General features: G+C 39.5%; 1 protein-coding gene and 1 long non-coding RNA gene across 6 annotated transcripts in view; one reads left to right on the top strand and one right to left on the bottom strand.

Annotated features, from left to right (window-relative positions):
- Positions 1 to 18,470, top strand: part of LOC138916219 (uncharacterized) — a 66,366-nt gene that overhangs the window by 10,712 nt on the left and 37,184 nt on the right. For both annotated transcript variants that reach the window (XR_011423153.1, XR_011423152.1), the window contains exon 2: positions 17,906 to 18,069. This is a non-coding gene — a long non-coding RNA (uncharacterized lncRNA). The remainder of the gene's footprint in view (positions 1 to 17,905; positions 18,070 to 18,470) is intronic.
- Positions 2,681 to 18,470, bottom strand: part of LOC100629368 (uncharacterized) — a 70,909-nt gene continuing 55,119 nt past the window's right edge. For 3 of the 4 annotated variants that reach the window (XR_002811374.2, XR_011423149.1, XM_023652153.2), the window contains one exon: positions 11,532 to 11,800. Coding sequence is in view for 2 of the 4 variants with exons in the window: in XM_023652153.2 (XP_023507921.1) it covers positions 11,633 to 11,800 (168 nt within the window). In the remaining 2 variants the exon portion in view is untranslated. Of the gene's footprint in view, positions 3,117 to 11,531; positions 11,801 to 18,470 lie in introns of those variants that run through there. The other variant, XM_023652156.2, reaches the window with a different exon arrangement.

The following is an 18,470-nucleotide window of genomic DNA, read 5'->3' as shown; positions in this document are numbered from 1 at the left end:
TAAGTACAATTACATTATCTTAACTCTCTGCATGCTGCTTTTGTTTTTTAATTTGGAAGCAAGGATAAAAGATGATTAATCATTTTGGAAACAGATAGATGACTATAGCCCAGCTCTGTGCTGAGCTGGTCATGCCCTCCTCTTCTCTCTGAGTTAGACTGAGTCCCACATTTCACAGGCTTCAACTTTGTTCCCCTGATGGTTAGGAAAGGGCAAATGGACCCTATGGTCTCTGCACTCTCCCTCTATTCTTCCCAAGACATATGGTGACCATATTTTATGAACTAAAAATCTGAACTTAGGGTGCAACTCATGGTTTTACACATGCTCTTACGATGAAGCAGGGTATGAAAAATCATGATTCTCCTATCCCTCAAAATGCGGGAACTGTAGCTGCTGTGACCAGGCACATATGCTGAGTCCTCATTTCCTTTTGGTGTTCTAGACGCAGCCTTAGAGAGATGAATCAGTGGTCAGGACTGGAGCCTGTGGCTACAGGTCTAGATAAGCCCTTTCCAAAGTTGATTGCTCAGCTTTGCTAAAGAAAGCAACAACTCTGACTAGCAGCAGGCGTGTGCAGTCAGAGAGAGCGTTCGACAGTTTACACGATGTGCAAACATTTAATTATATAAATAACATATGAGTATTTTTTCCTTTGGAAAATATACAAGACTTTAGAGTGATAAGTGAAAGTCCCCCTTCCTTCTCTCCCTCCCCTATCCCCTTCTCTTCCCCCCCCCCCCACCCAGGTAACCATCGTTGGTTTGATCTCTTTCCCATACAACATGTACCCAAATAGTTTTTCCTCTACTTACAAGTGACAAAAGAAATGCAAATGAAAACAATTGATAAGGGATAATTTCTTTCCTATCATATTTTCATTGCTAACAATGAATGAAAATATCCCAAACTGGTTCGGGCTTGGGGAAGGAATTGTAAATTGGAGCAAACGTTCTGGAAGTTAATTTAGTGATGTAAATGCATTTAGATTTTACATCAGTCAGGGTCAGTTAGGAGACTGAAAGTTCACTGGTTATTTGAACAAGAAAAATTTAATCAAAAGAATCAATAACTAATAAAAGTGGTTAAGATAAAGGATCCGGAAGTAGAATGTGCAGAAAAGAAGCTGTTACATCTAGGTTGAGGAAAAGCAGACAATGAAGGAATTAAAGACTGGGAGGTTTCCTTCACCCCCAGCCCGAGGTTGGAATTTAAACTTCTTTGAAGAGCGTGTATTTACCACTGGAAACCCCAGGCATTGGTGGTGAAGAAACTTTCCAGATAGCAGGCCATGTTGATGTGTAGACATGTCCATGGGATGGAGAGACAGATGTCTAAGGCTATGGCCAGAGCTACTGTGGAAACAGCTACAGTGTAGTAGGGGGAAGTGTGGCCTGAGAGTGTAGTTGGAGGTGGTCTGTGAAGGCTGCTAGGCTCCCACGCTACATAAAAACATGGAGGACTGGGACCCAGAAGGGAAGTGTCTTCCTGCCACTGCTGCTTTGCAGTATTTCTCCAGCACGCTCTATTGACAAAGCCCATCATTGTGCCAGCTGATAGAGGAGAAATGCTTGCAGGATCCAGCTCCAGTTTCACACAGCAGGGGAAAGAAGGGTAGATTTGGAACTGAGAGATAAGAAATTGATAACTGGCACACACTTTGACCTCTGAAATTCCATTTTTAAAAATTTAAGAAAATAGTTAAAGGTGTATATGTTTAGAGAAAGAATGGTTATTGCAGTATAGACAAAAAAAATGGAAACAAAGCTCAATGTTCAAAAATTGAGAACTAGATGAGCAAAATAGTGGTTCTTCTATAAGATGAAGCCATATTTATTTATTATCATGAAAAGACACATATTAGATAAAAAGATGTATTAATAACAACTTTTATATTATATATAAAAATACATTTATACATATATTTCTATATATGCATAGAAAAAACCTTTGAAAGGTTTGGTGTCTTATTCATCAACTCCTTGGTATAATATCTGGCTCATAGCTGTTGTTCAATAAATATTTATTTAACAAATGTACTGCATTAGCTTCCTAGTGCTAGTGTGACAAATTGCCACACACTTGGCTTAAAACATCAGAAATGTATTCTTTCACAATTCTGGTCTCCACAAGTCTGAAATTCAGGGCCATGCTCCCTCCGAAGGCTCCAGAGGAGAAGCCTTCCTTGCCTCTTTTAGCTTCTGGAGTCTCCCGGCATTCCTTGGTCTCTGGCAGTGTCACTCCAGCCTCTGCCCCCATCTTCACATGACCTTCTCTGTCTATGGGTTTTCCTCTCCTTAGAAGAACGCTCATTATAGGATGTAGGGCCCACCAGGTAATCCAGGATCTCATTTTGAGATCCTTAACTTAGTTATATTGGGAAAGGACCTTTCCCAGATAAGGTCACATTTACAGGTTCTGGATAAACATATCTTTTGGAGGAGTGAGTGAGCACCATCCAGCCCAGTACATGTATGAAAAAATACACAGCCATGTTTAACAGTGGCTTCCTTGGGTGGTAGGATTTATGGATAATCTGAATTTGGGGCTGTCTTTTTCTTTCTTTCTTTTTTGTTTTTTATCATTTTTGAAATGACTTTTTGCAAAAATCTTCATACTACTTTTGAAATAAAAAGAAACTAAAAGAAAGTATTTGGCGAATGAAAAATGAGGGACTACATTGAGAGGTGCTGATTTCATTATCCTGAAGATATGGTTGACTCCACAGTTCACGAAACCCCAAATAACTGTACTCAGAGAAGGAACAGGAGGAGAAAATAAAAAAGGCTCAGGAGGAGGGGCAAATCCAGCACACAAAGGCCTATGCTCGTTTATGCTCTAGGGCAAAACTGAAGAGCTCCCACCTGAAAGCTGGACACGGGGAAGCCGGCAACCAGAAATCCACGCTTCACGTTCTGGGCATGGGAGTAGGGCAAACTTGAGGCCAGGGCAGCACTCAGCGTCTAGAGCAGCAGATCAATTGGGAATCTCCCTGCACTGGTTTCCTCCAGTGCAGACCTCCTCCTTTTCTCCTCATTCTCATGTTGTGATTCATTGATGAATTCCTAGGAAGATGTTGCACCACCAAAATAGGGAGGTCTATGACGTCAAAAGATCTGAGGATGAAAGGCATTTTAAAAGGCTGTCATCTTCTTTATTTATTTAGAGAGGCAATCTTTCCAAAAAGAAAGTAAAGAAAACACGAGAGTGAGGGCATAATTACCTTTTTATTTCTCTTAAAGCTGTAGATGTTTTATTTCCAGTCTCTTTTGGGGACTAATTTTTTTTGTTCTAAATCTTGAAGTTTCAAGCTAGCCTACATGGATGAATGTCAAATGCTGCACTCAAGATTCTAAGTGTCTTTCGGGTAGGAGATAATTTTTTAAAAATTAGGTTAGTTAAAAAATAACAATCATCTATTAATCAAGGAAAAAGAGAGCATTCATTATGATCTTTAAAAATCATTGCTGACTTCAGACTGACACTTATTAACAGCGATGTTGACACGTTAAGATGTCAGTTAAAATGTTATGAATGAATAAATACCTGAAATGTAAGAACATACCATACTTTGTTAACTAGGACAGGAGTTGACAAATTTTTTCTGTTAAGGGCCAGATAGTAAGTATTTTAGCCTTTGTAGGCCAGACGGTCTCTGTTGCAATAACTCAACTCTGCTATGGCTATAGACGATGTATAAACTAACGAGCATGGCTATGTTCCAATAAAACTTTATTTACAAAAACAGGTGGTGGGGCCAGATTAAGTCCGTGGGTGGTTGTTTGCTGACCTCTGAAAGAGAACCTCAGAGAGTTGCAAGAGTATACTAATAATAGTGACACCCTAGAATCGGGGAGAGCAGATTTCTATCTACTTTATTGTTTTTCTAGTAAGGAGGAAATGCCAACATATTTGCTGGTATATGTGCTTTTCTTGGAAGATTAATTTGGGCTAAATGATGATTGATGTAAAAGGAAGAAAGAGAAAATGAACCTCTGTCCTTGTGAAATAAATGGTTGGATTCTCAGAAACAAGAATCTTTTCAGTTAGTTCTCTGGCTGTACTTCTGGCCATTATGTTCTGGGAACAGGTTTAATACTTGACTTATAAGTTCATCTTATTACACATATATGTGTTATACATATATGTATTGCCATATGGAGTTAGGTAATTGAATGATTGTGGTTTATTCCATAATATACCTGAATCTGGAAAAAATCAGTAATGACATATGCAAAAGGGCTTGAATGAATTCCTTTACCCGTGATTTATTAATTCATCCTTGTTCATGTTTCCTACATAATATTTGATTGCAAGACAAAATTTAAGAGGAAAGTAAGACAACAGAAGTGAAGGATATTTTGGAGGAGCTGTTGATGGAATATGATTATATTCTGGGTTAACAGAGATTGAAAAAACAAAAAACAAAACAAGGAGGACTGAGTAATTAATTGGAAAGCGAATTGCTTTGAGAAATAATACCTGTATTTGGTAGTTTGGGCTAGTTGATGAAATCACTAACCTGCTAGCTCTTCACTTATTACTTATTTAACCAAATCAAATCATAAGCATTAACTCATGTAGCCTCTTCATATTCTCTGTCCCGGTTGAGTTTTCTGGGAAGCAGATGCTGAAATGGATTTAGGACTGCAAAAGATTTACTGGGCAGAGGGGCATCAGACTCTGATACAGATCTGATAGTCTCTACCAGTCCACTAAGGAGCTCTGGAGGAAAGAGTGCCTGTTAGAGGAGTCTTGCATTGGTGGAAATTTTGTACCACGTTTTGCTCAATCCTTGGCAGGGCTGCCCTAAGAAGAAGTGATCTTGGCTATCACTGCCTTACTCAGTTAATGGCCTTGAAAGCTGAGCTAGACCATGATGGAGCTAACAGCTGGAGGCTGTCACCAACCACATTCCTTGCAGCTAGGCAGTGAGTCCTTTCTTAAGGGGAACCTGAGTGGCACATCTCTAGGTTTGACACATTCTTTCAATTTTCTGACTCTTCCTTTCAAGTTACATTAGTGACTCTGCATTGAGGTTCCCCAGAAATCTTTGCTTATTCCTCTCCCTCATTCTATAGACTCTTTCTGGAAGATTTCTTTCACTTCCTTGGCTCTAACGTGGCCTCTTATTGTCGTCTATGCCAAGGATTACCTATAAATTGATAACAGTTTGATGTGTCAGTTAGGATTATATTTGGGGGCATAAAACATAAAACCCAAATAACAATGGTTTAAATGTAAAATGAATCTGGATGTTCTCAGCCCAGAGCTGGTGTGGTGGCTCCATGGTCATCAGCAATCCAGGGTTCTTGTATCTTTCTACTCTACTATCCTAGTGTATGGTTTCTATAGTCAAGGTCACATCATGGTCAAAATGACTGTTAGAGCTCCAGCTATCACATCCTTGATCTTAGCAGAAGAAGACTGGAAGAGTAAGAGCAGAGGAGCAGACAGAGTCTACCTCTCATTTGAGTCATGCAAGTTTAAGTGGGTTTCCTAGATGTCCCACACGACATTCCTATTTATATCTTTGGTCACAACATAGTCACATGGCCACACCTAGTTACAAAGGAACCTGGAAAATATAGATTTTTTAAAAATCATTCTAGCCCCTGCAGGAGAGAAAACATAAAAGAAGAGGATTGGAATGGATGTTGAGCATCTATAACAGACCACAGTATCTTTCCCACTTCCAAATCTGTGTTTCCAGATCATATCTTACTTCTGAGGTTTGGAACCATGCATTCCTCTAGACATTTCCACCTGGATGTCCCAAAGGCAACTCAGTTTGAACATGTGCTAAATTGAACTCCATTATATTGACTCATAATAATTATTATGTTTTCTTCCATATAATTACACCATCAACTACTTAATCAACCAAAATCTCTCATTTCATACTCTTCTCTTTCCCTTACTTTCTATTTGTCTTATAGTCTTGTGAATTCTTTCCCAACTATTTTTCAGATATGTCCTTTCTTCCCCATTGCCACTGCCGGAGTCTTGATTCAGGACCTTGTTATTTTTTGGATAGAGGATTTTTATATTGCTTTATTCATCTTAGTCTTACATCTTCCGGGTGCAAGACTGATCATTCTTCATGCTGTTGCTGAAGCTATTTTTGCCAAATGTGAATCTGATCATGTTGTTCCACAGCTTAAAATCTTGCACTCTTGACACTACAAAGGCCATGCTCTTTAGGAGGGCATCTCTCACGGTCTGGTGACTGCTCTCACTTTGGTTTTATCTTTGGCCACTTCCTGCTGTACACCGTGTCTCATCCATGTGGTTTTATACCCATATGCCATTGTGAAATACCTAGCATACCCAGACAGAGATAAGCCTCCTTAAGACATAACTCTTAAATTATGTCTTACCTGTCTGCACAATGTCCCTCACCTGGGAACTCTAGCTAGGCTGCAATTCATGTTCTTCTAACAAAGCTCAAAGGGGTTCTTAATCATTAAAGATTGACTCTTTAAAGGCTTAGTCAAAGGCTGTCTGACTTTAGGGAAAACGTGATGAGTTTGGATTTGAACATGTTGCGTTAAGCTGATTATATGAAGTCTGAGTGAAAAGATCTAGTGCTGCGGAAGTCTGGGGTGGGAGAGACATTTGGAGATAAGGATTTTGAGGAGGTCAGCATAGACATCACAATATATTCTCTGAGAATGGATGAGGTAGAGAGTTTTGCAAGAATGCTTCAATGTATTTGCAAGAAATAGAAATATAGCCAATAGTTGATTACTTACATCTAGACCTGTTGTTATTCAAGCTTATGCATAGTGGCAGCATTGGCTTGGCAGTTCCTTGACGTTAGGAGACAATCTTGGTTTCTGTGCTCTTCTCTTGACCTTTCCTCACGGTGGCAAGATGACACAGCTCAATGCTTCATGTTTTTATGTGATAACATCTCAAGAGAGAAGGGACGGGCAGGAAGAAACTATTTTCTCTTTATGTGCCTCTTTTATAGGAAGTAAAATATTTCCCAGAATCCCTTGGTGATCTTCCCTTTATTATTGATCAGAAATGGGCCACATGCCTATTCCTACACCAATCACTGTAAAGTGGGAACAGTTTGCTGTGATTAGGCTGAGCACCCTGTTCTGTGAGTAAGGAAGCGGGAATGGCAACAATAAGTGCTTCACAGAGTTCATCAAGACCCAAGACTGAATCACAGTTTCGAGAGAAAGAACATGAAACTAATACAGGAAAAAGACAGGCAATTAAGCCGGTGGTGTTGGTCAGGTAAGACTCAACATAAAAAGAGGGGTGAGAAAGTGGTCAACCTTGTCAAATGTAGAAGAGAAGACAAGAAGAATGAGGACTGAATAAAGACTGAATAATGTGACAGTGAAGACATTGTTGGTGAACTTTCAAAGCAGTCCTTCCAGTTCAATGGTTGGATTGGAAGCAGAAGGCCATGGAGCTATGGAGCAGTCCAATGATGTGGAAATACAGGCAGAACGTGTGTAATGATGTTTTAAGATTTTTGATAGTGAATGGAAAGCAGGTGAGAGGGGAAGGCAGCTAGAGGTGGGCAACAGATGAAGTGAAAAGTGAGAGGTTTTTCAAACAGAGAGATCCGGGTATGTTTAAAGGTAGGTGGGAGGGAGTCAGTGGTGAAAAGGAAATAGAGAAGATGTAAAAGGAATGGAGAAAAGTGCGTGTCCCAGGTGCTATGGAGGTTAGAAATGAAAAGCTCACTTTTTAGAGGAAGAAAGGTATATAATTGGAGGCTGGAGGGAAGGATGAAAAAAGTTGGTAGATGTTTGTAGATGGTAACAAAAGAAATATAAAAGCTCAAAAAGGATCTTAGAGAAGCAGGAAGTCTGGCCATCTCTAGAATTTACTGAAGAATAAAAGTGGAGAGTAGAGGTAGAAGGAAGGTTAGAAGTGATGATTGAGGAGACAGCAGAAGATCTGGAGCATCAAGATTTGGGAAAATTTTACGAGTTTAGAATAGTAACTAAAAAAAGAAAAAAAAAGACTCCTGGGAAATTCAATTTGATGACCAAAGGGAAAAGGAAGCCAGAAACCTATAAATTTCCCTGAGAAGGGAAGGGTTTACAGATGAAGAGAAATTTGACATGGAAAATCCATTTTTGGCTTTTCCCAACCTCCTGCTGTTTGTGCAATAACAAATGATGTTTCTCAAACCCCAAATGTTTCAATTTCCTCAGTTGAAAGATGCCATGTTACTGTTATACTATTTATAAAGTAAGCTTTGTTTGCTCAGTTTTACTCAGGATGAGAAAGCTGAAAATAAGTCTCTGGGACAGAATTCAAATTAGTTATATCAAGAACACATATAGGGTTCACAAAGTCTGTATAACATCCCTCTAAACTGCCTTGGAAAGAGTTGAAAAATAGACATAACAATCAGACAGAGGGAGATAAAAATATCACCTTTCTTACTCATAAAGCACTATATTGGAGGCCAATAGGCTTGTTTACATTCTCCTGGATCAAACTGGCATCCCTCCCTCAAAGTGTAAAATCCAGCCTTCTTTGCTGGAATGATCCTGCCCCAATAAACTTTCTGGATAGTCAAGAAGAAATGAGAATTCAGTGAGAATACAGGGTAACTACAGGTGGCTGGTTCTTTGAAGAGAGAATGAGGAGAGCCGAGTAGAGCAAACAGATCATTTTGCCAAACTCTTGAATCAGATAAGTCATCTTCTCCTTCCCCGGGGTGGAGTCATTGAGGAGGGAAGAGAGTCCCGAGTATAAGTCTACTTAATGTCCTTCTCATGGAATGTGGATTAAATACCCCTCCCAAGATAAGACACTGTTTTAGGCACAGGAGTACAAGGGGATATAGAGATAAATGAGACATGCGCAGAGTTCAAGGAACTTACACCTAGCGTGAGAGAGAAAAAATCGTCTGAAGCATAGTTAGAAATACAGAGATGAGGCTGCCCCGTGGTTGAGTGGTTAACTTTGTGTGCTCTGCTTCGGCAGCCCAGGGCTTTGCTGGTTTGGATCCTCAGCGCAGACACAGCATGGCTCATCCAGCCATGCTGAGGTGGCATCCCACATAGCACAACCGGAAAGACCTAGAATATACAACTAGAATATACAGCTGTGTACTGGGGGACTTTGGGAGGAAGAATAGGAGAAAAAAAAAGAAGATTGGTAATAGATGTTAGCTCAGGTGCCAATCTTTAAAAAAAAAAAAAAAGAAAGAAAGAAATACCGAGATGCAAGAGTGGAGGGCGGGTGGTATTCAGTGTAAGGTGAGGGGAAATGGAAGAAATTGAAGTTAAAAGTGGCCAAAAAGAAGAGGTCTTTCCAAGCTTTACTAAGGAATTTGGTCTTTATTACATAGAAAATAAGAAGGCATGGAAAGTTTCTGAGCAGAGGAGTGAAAAATTGGGTTTTAGGAAGCGGTGTGCAGGATGGGCTAGAATGGAGAAGGGGCTAAAGGTAACAGGCAATGAAGTCTTGAATAAGGCAGTATTCAAGAGAAATGTTGGAGATGGAAACCATAGTGGAGGATTGAATATCATGTATCAAAGAACATGGTGGAGTTAAAGGGCTTTCCAAGACAAAGGAGGTAAATGGGGAGAACACAATGAGCTTGGTTTTGCGTTTGTTGTTTGAAAAGATCTGTGCTTTTCCAGCAGGGAGTTAGAAATATACAAAGAAACACACATAGGCAAAAATAAATAAATGAGCATTTACTGTGTGGTTAGCCCTGTCTTAGTTACTAGAGAGACAGCAGTAAAGATGTCAGATCTTGTCCTGGTCCTCATACTACTACAGTTGATCCAAACTCTTCCCATTTGTGAGCGGCAGGGCTTCGACCCTCATCCAAATGATTTCTCACATATTGAGGGGAATCTCCAAAGGGATGGGCCCAGAAACTAGTCTACCCCCGCAGATGCCACTTTGCATTCGTCCTGCCAGTACTCTCCGAGCCTAGCTCCCACTTGTCTGTTCTACTCCCATTGCCTAAAAAACCTGTGCGCATGAGAACATCAATGTTGCATGTACGGATCAGACCCTGGACAGAGCTTTGTCTCTACTTTGTGTTACATCCTGTCTCTTGCACTTGCAAAGTATTCCTTCTTCTGTCTGGAGTTTCACAACTGCTCTCCAGGTTCCTGCCTCCAGTGTCTTCCCTCCACGTGGAGCCCCAGGAGACCCCGTGGGGCCGGCAGTGCACAGACATTGTTTCATTCTCCGTGATCACTTCCTTTGGTTCATTCCCCAAATTTCCTCTTTCAAATGCCTGCTACAAATGGAGGAAGCTTTGATGCGCATGAAAGGAGACAATAGTGGGTGTGTGTGTGTGTGTGTTTGTGTGTTGTCCATCCTAGCAACAGGCAGATCAAATTACTTGGCTACGCAAGTAATTGTAACAAAGTATAATGACTGTTGTGTGAAGGGAGGTAAAAAGCATTACAAGGGCACAGAGTGGATATAAGGATCTAGGACAGATATTCCCGAACCCTTTCTTCCCTCCCTTGGACACTTTCTCCAATTCTCAATTTCCTTATCTGTAAAATGAAGATAAAAATAGTGCCTCCTCATAGGGCAAATATGAAGCTTAAAAGAAATAAACTGTTTGAAGCATTTAGCATAAGGCCCGCCACATAATAATTGCTCAATAAATATTAGCTTCTATTGTTGTTACTATAATAGTTTATTTTCTGCATGCCAGTCACTGAGGTAGGCACAAATATACGCACCATTTACTGAGTGCCTGTAGTTTGCTGTGTACTGTTCTTAATACTATAGTAGTTAAGAGTGTGGTTTCTATAGTCAGATGGCCTGGGGTTGAATTCAGGCCTCAGCTGAGTAACTGAACAAGTTACTTAATCCTATTGAGTTTCACTATCAGTGTTTCTAGAATGAGGTATAGTAATACCTATCTATAGGGTAGTTATGAGGCGAACCATGTAAAGCCCTTAGCACAGAGCTTAGCTAGCACATGGTAAGTACATGCTCAGTAAATATTAGCTATGATGATGATGATGACGATGGTGATTATGGAGACAATGATGATGACAATGATAAACATGACTATGATAATTATGATGATGACAAGAGTGATGGTGATGACAACGATGACAATGACAATGCTGATAATGATCCAGTGACGATGATGACAACATCGACTTGGGAAGCAGTAGAATGTAGAGGTTGTGTGCTCTGGTTATAGTCAGAGGAACCTGGAGTTGAATAACTGTTCTGTCTTACTGATTGTGTGACCTTGGGCAAGCTATTTACCTTACGAGATTTCAGCAACATCATTTGTGAAAACAGTAACTATTTCACAGAGCTATCAGGAAGTTCAAATAAGATACCATATATCATTAATTCTATGATTCATATTGTTTATATTTTAATATCTCTGAAATCAAAGATGCATCTTGCAATTATCGCCAGATAAGTGAAATGTAAATTTGTTATTTGTGCGGCAACTATTTGTCATTGGAGAAATGACCACAGTTTCGTGTTTTTTTCTTACAAAAGAATGTTTCATGGGACCTAAGAAAGATACTCATGAGCAGATAAAACTGTGTTATTTATTTATTTTTCCCAAAATACACATAGGAGGATTTTTATCCCATGCCGAGCAATGCAATTGAAGGCAGGAGAAATTGTGAAATTCCGCAGACTAGATGAAAGACATTTCAAAGCAGCGAGAAGCTGTTGTGATTGACTGTAGCAACATCAAGAAAGCACCGACATCAAAACTTGCAGAACGGGTGTCAGTGTTAAAAGAAAATCCCAGAGGAGAGCCGTCGGTAGCATGAAGGATGATTTTGTGTGGACATTGATGACTCTGAGTTGAAAAACAATTTAGAACATTCAGACTCTGAACGTTTTATTTCTGTATATTTTCTTTCTCATTAAGACTCACAGGTAATACATAATGAACAATCACTAAATATAAATCTAAAGCAGCTCTTTCAGTAGGTAGATAAAAACTTGAAGTGATAAGAAAGCATCATATCATAATCTCATTGGCAGCATTTTATTTAGTTTTTTTAAAAAAGATTGGCACCTGAGCTAACATCTGTTGCCAATCTTCTTCTTTTTTCTTCTTCTTCTTTGCCCCAAAGCCCCCAGGTACATAGTTGTATACTCTAGTTGTGAGTGCCTATAGTTCTACTGTGTGGGATGCTGCCTCAGCGTGGCCTGATGAGCGGTGCCGTGTCCGCACCCAGGATCCAAACCTGTGAAACCCTGGGCCGCCGCAGCGGGGCATGTGAACTCAACCACTCGGCCATGGTGCTGGCCCCTATTTACTTTTAGGAGGTACAGAAATTAACAGTATTTTAGGTTTGATGAAAAACAGGAATACATGTAGGACGCTTTGCACAGTGCGATAGTTATTTATTTACATATGTCCCATTTTACTTCAATAAAATTTACAAAAACTTAGAAAAATATATACCTGCGGTAGCCAGCCTTTGAGAGGCTTCCCAGTGATTCCTGCCTCCTGGTTTTCACGCCCTTACATAATCCCCTTCCACAGTGACTAGGTTGACTTGCGTGGCTAATAGGATATTGCAGAAATGAGACAGTATGGCTTCCAAGGCTAGGTCTGGCAGACATTGCTGCATCCATCTTACTCTCTTAGATCACTCACTCTGCAGGAACCCAGCTACTGTGTCATGAGGACACTCAAGCAGTCCTAGGCAGTGGGTACACATGGTGGGCAACTGAGTCCTCTTGCCAACAGCCAGAGTAGCTGTAAATATTTATGTAAATAAGATCATTCTCTTTGCATTTTTCTCTAACTATTTTTTTATACAACCATATGTGTGGCTCTCTTTCCGTGTCTAAACACAGACCATCATTGGGAATGAATGCAAAATGTTCCTTTGTATGTATTTGCCATATTTTGCTTATTCACTCCTCTATTAATGGACTTTTAAGTGATTTCTAATTTTTCTCTTTTTTGAAACATGCAGCAATAAACATCCCTGTGCAATTCCTAGAATTGTGACTGATGATTAAAAAGGATGCTCGTTAACATTTTGATACGTATTTTTTTGATATGAACCACTGATACATATTTTTTGTTTGTATTTGATACAAACCACACCCTAGTATGTTGCCTGCCATTGTTTCGTGTTTATGTAGTAAGATGCATCTGTCTTTACTTTTGATTTCTTCTATTACTTCAAACTTTAGTAGATCTTTTTTCAAAGACTCGGTATACTTTTATGTCATTTTTCTATAATTTGATTAAAAAGATAAAACTTGAATCCAACTGGAGCATACAGGCTTTTGATTTCCAGTTTTATTAGAAATAAAGTGACCAATCTTTTCTTCTGGGAAGTCGGGTGGTTGAGGTAGGGTTTATTTTTTATAAATATTTGTTTATTTATTATTCTTATTTATACGGTTATTCATGACTCATTCTTGTGAAAAGTGCAACAACAAAGCACATAGAGAGAGATAAAAAGTTCATGCTCCTCTTCACCCACATTTCTACCACCAGATCCATTCCTCTCCCCAGAGGTAAACTGGCTGCATCACTTTGGTGTGTATCCTTTCATTCGTTTTCTTTTGCATTTACATATATAACCTGTAGTTCTGTTGTGTTTGTTTTAATACAAGTGTGATCATGCATATATATTCTGAAGATTGCTTTTTCCACTCAATAATATGACGTGGAGGCCACTCCATGTCAGTTTCTCTCTCTGCATCTAGACTTACTTCATTCCTTTCGACTGATATTTAGTATCTCATAATACAGATGCACTGCATTTTATTTAACCATTTCCAACTGATGGACGTTTAGGTTGTTCCACTATCAAAAACGATGATGCAGTCAGCACCTTTGTATACCTTCCTCTTTGGGGGACTCTTTCTTAAGAAGAGATAATTGAAGTGGAATTGCTAGATCAAAGGAGAAGCACATTTGAAATACAGTTTCATTTAGATCAGTGTTTCTCAACCTTTTTTTCATTATCACCTCCCAGAAAAAAATTAAAATTAAATTATTAATTTCTTAAATTATTTAAAATTAAAATTAAATTAAATTTCTCCCTGATGAGAGAAATTAAAAACTAGGGACTAAGATTTTGTTGGGTAGAATTGAGCTTTGGAGAGCTGTACACCATTGTAGCATCTAAGATATTTTCACCTCCAAGAACCAAATTTTGCCCCTATACCAACGCATGACTTAGGTGCATTTAGCTGTGATAATGATGATGATGATGGTGATTATGTGACACTGGTGATGATTACAATGATAAAGATGACCATGATAATTTACAATGATGACAACAGAGATAGTGATGACAACGACAATGACCATGTTGATGATGACGCCAGTGTTGGGGATGACTATACTGACCTGAGAAGCAGTAGAGTGTCGAGCTTCTGTGCTCTGGTTACAGAGTCAGAGGAACCTGAACTTGAGTATATGTTCTGACTTACTCATTGTGTGTTTCAACACAAGTTGAAAAATTTTTTGTCGGGTGACTATGGAAAAGACATATCCCTCTTTTGTGAGGGCTGTAAGGTGCCACATCTAAATCTTAAATCTTGCAGCATTTAGCGCTTGTGTCTTGTCTGGAACCCTCAAAATGTATTTTCTGAATTGAACTGAATGTTGATAACACGATGTTCAAGTACATTATCATTCTTTCCATAAAACAGAGCAGAGAGACACTGCTAATTTGTTCTCCTTCCTCATACATTAATTAGTGTTGTCAAGAATCACCAGAACATCACTAGACAATTCACAGAGAAAAAAACATGGAAAAGAAATAATTGGGCTGGAGGCCGTCACTCATGGGAGCTTGCTCACGCATTCCTTTTGTAGCAGCTTTACATGTTTAAGGAGAATGGAATCTGGCCCATGAGGCTCATCCTTTGAAATATGCTTTGTGACAAGTCAGATGGCAGGAAAACCAAGCTATTGCTTTGGTTATATGAGCAAAACCTTGATGACGCTGAAAGAAACTGGGCCCCTCTGACAGTGGAAAACTGAAAATGAAAGTCATGACCTTTAGAAATAATTGCTTCTAGCTCTGTCGTATGAACCCAGCAATCATACTGATGTGGAAGGAAGGGGTCTCTGAAGAACCACAGGAACAGGACAAAAGTCATCAAGCAGGGAGGCTTGGAAAAGGGGCAAAGACTCACTGCTGTCTCCGTGCCTTTGGGGAGAGTGACACTTAGGCCTTCTGTATTTCGAACAGCCGTGCTCTTTCTCTCCTGCACCAGCTGTGTTCTCTTGGGCAAATCAATTGGTAACTCTGGTCCCCAGCTGAGCTAGAAGAGCTGGAAACCAAAAGGTTTTGCTCAAATCACTTGGGTGGAGAGATTTAATGTCGAAACATTTAGAACTGCAGCTGAGAGCTAATAAAATGCTAATGTAGGAATGAAGAGACTTCCTGGAGTTCTAAGCAACATTTTTATGCATGTGTGAATGTTTCTCTTTCCACAGTTATAATTTCACTTTAATGTGGATTAGAAAAAAATACAACTAGCAGGTCAAACTACTAATATCATAGATATTATTTATCACTTGGGATGTAGCTTTAAAAAAATTCATTGTAAATTGATTTAAGTAAAAATAATAGATAAAGGTTGAATGTAGAAATGGTTAAAAAGAAAGAGTGAAGATGTTTCTGGAATGAGTAAAGTTTAGGAAACAGTGATTTATGCCACTCCTTCCTAGAATTGGCTACGCTGCCCATCACTTAGCATGAACCTGTCAGAAGCAGTTAAAATCATTTGCTGTGTCTTCTGCAGCTGAAAAGGAAGAACACAGACCCTCCAAAATGGTTTCAGCACCTTTGTCAGGTCTCCAAAACACAAAACATTTCCTCTTAAAAATACTAAGAGCTAACGTTTACTGAGGGCTCCTCATGCCAGATGCTGTTCCAAATGTTTTATGTATGTTGCTTCATTGAATCCTTACAACAACTCTGGGAACTAAATTCTGTTATTACCACCATTGTCCCCATTTTACAGGTTAGGAAATTGAGATTCAAAGAACGCTCTGCTTAAGGCCCCAGAGCTAATAAGTAAAGAGGGCAGGATTTGAACTCAGGCAGACTAACTCCAGGGCCTGTACTCTTCTTTATGATAATCATATGATTTCACACAGCTCTCCCCATGAGAAACCCTTCCTGCTGGAGCAGATGGGGACCCCATTTTTTTTAAAGACTTTATATTTTTTAGAGAAATTTTAGCTTTGAAACAAAATTAAGAGGAAAGGACAGAGATTTCCCATGTACTCCCTGTTCCCACACATGCATAGCCTCCCCCATTATCAACATCACTCGCAAGAGCAGTACATTCGTGACAATTGATAACATCATAATCATTAACACATCATAATCACCCCAATCCATTGTTCGCCTTGGGGTTCACTCTTGGGATTATACATTCTATGGATTTGGACAAATGTATAATGACACATACACATCATTATAGTATCATACAGGTATTTTTACTGCCCTAAAAATCCTCCGTGCTCCACCTTGGGATGGGGCCCAAGATCTAGCATTTCTAACAAGCTCCCAAGTGATGCTGTTTCTGGGAATCCTTGGACCACATTTTGAATAGGAAAACGAAGAACTTTTAACTGCAGGAGGCACCTTTCTTGCCCTTTCTTCACTCACATGGTCTCCAAGGCATCAGTTGAGTTCAGAGTGTACGTGAAGTTGGATGCAAACTCATGGCAGTGAAACAGGATACTTGGCAATCAGAGGGGAACCAGACTCAGCACGTGTGAGTCTGATTGGATTTCTCCCTTCCTTCGTTTGTTGGTTGAAAGGGAGCACATCTAGCTCTTCTCACAGAGAAAAGCAGACAATGGTATGAAGTCCACAGAGCACAAAGGGATAGTCCTCACTTTTCAGGGAAACACGGTTTCTAATAATTTGGAGAGGGTTCAGTATTAGCCTTGGGCCTTTGGCTGCAAACTGGTTTTTAACTTTATGTAACATTTTGGCGCTTTCCCTAAGAAGAAGTGTTTCGAAATTGTTTGACGTCCCTGTTCTGGGATGTCCATAAAGAGACAAATTGTCCTTTCATAGGAGCTGACTTGGCAGCGAAGCACAGCCTATCCCTTTTGCTTTCCAGAAATCTCCCAAACTTGTGACCTGTAAGCTCTTACTTTCAATCCTTTCCCAAGATTCCCTTTGAGATAGGACTCTGCCAGTAACGCTCTCCTGGTTTGCATTCCATTGTATAAATTGTCATAGGGGCGAGTCTCAGCCCAGAAGCTTTAGTGTACAAGAAAAACAATTTATAATATATTTTTGAAATTCATTCTAACTTCTATTTCAAGCCCCATTTCACCAGGGTGGAAAAATTTTAATTTAAGTTAATTTGGGGTTTCTTCTGGCTCTAGGATTGTATTTAAATTCTGGGGGAACTAGATGTCCCATGGTCTTATCTGCTCTTTAATGCAATTTGATTATAAGAGCGTTGGGTGAGACACCTGCCCCCCAGTTTGACCCTCCCTCATTGGCCCAAGCATGTCACCATAGAGACTTCCTTGTTCCTGTTTGTATGGTTCCTACATAGCCTACTCTCATTCAAGATGTTTTCCAAGAAATATTTCATCTAAGCTGAAAGTTCTTTCCAGGCCCCTAACATCCTAGGCTTTTAAAGCATTAGAGCCAGGAAAATATTATTTTTTTCCTTTGCTTCCTTCTTTACATCATTCCCTGAACCAATAAGCATGAAATAGCTTTGCTGTGAAAAATAGAAGAAGGGCCAAAAAAGAGAGAACATAGGTTAGTATTTGAAATATATTACCTTGTTACAAAATCTGCTGCCCCCAATGAACTGCCATGTCATTTGTGTAGATTTATGTGTGTTTTGACTCTTTTTCCACCCTATACAGATGTTAATGATACTATCATTTTCCTTTAGAAGCTATGCCTCATATTTGTCCTTTTCTAGTCAGGTTCACCCATTTCTCCCAAAGAAGTGAGGAGATGGGAGAGGTGTGAGATCCAGAGCTGGAGAAGAAGGAAGGAGGATAACAGAGCACATGTCAGAACTTTTTGGGTCATGGTTTTGAAAATATGGCTTCTACTGATGGCCCATTCTACATGAGTTTGTAGCAAGGTGAGATAAATTAATGGCAATTCATTCAATTATTGACATAATACTGGTGGCAAGTTCATTTTACTGTGTAATATAAGGTGAGGGTTAAGGACATCAGCTTTGGAGTGAGAGACTATGTTCGATACCTGGCTCTGGTACTTCCTGCATTGCTGACCTTGAGCAAGCTACTCAACCTCTCCAATTTTCAAATGGGGATAAGAGGAGTATATGGTAGGATTGTTTAAATGTTTGAATGAGATACTGGAATGCATGCTAAGAGCTTAGTATAATAAATGCCTGGCCTTTGGCAAGCACAGAATAAATGTTTACTTATAATAATAATCATACAAATAGGGTTAGTTTTCTGAAAATTTCCTCCATTTGGTTATCTTCAAGGAGGTCCTTTGTTTGGTCCTTGTTTA

The sequence above is a fragment of the Equus caballus genome, chromosome 11 (assembly GCF_041296265.1).
Source record: "Equus caballus isolate H_3958 breed thoroughbred chromosome 11, TB-T2T, whole genome shotgun sequence".
NCBI lineage: Eukaryota > Metazoa > Chordata > Mammalia > Perissodactyla > Equidae > Equus > Equus caballus.
Note: the sequence above shows the minus strand (reverse complement) of the source record. Positions and strands in the feature narration are given on the sequence as shown.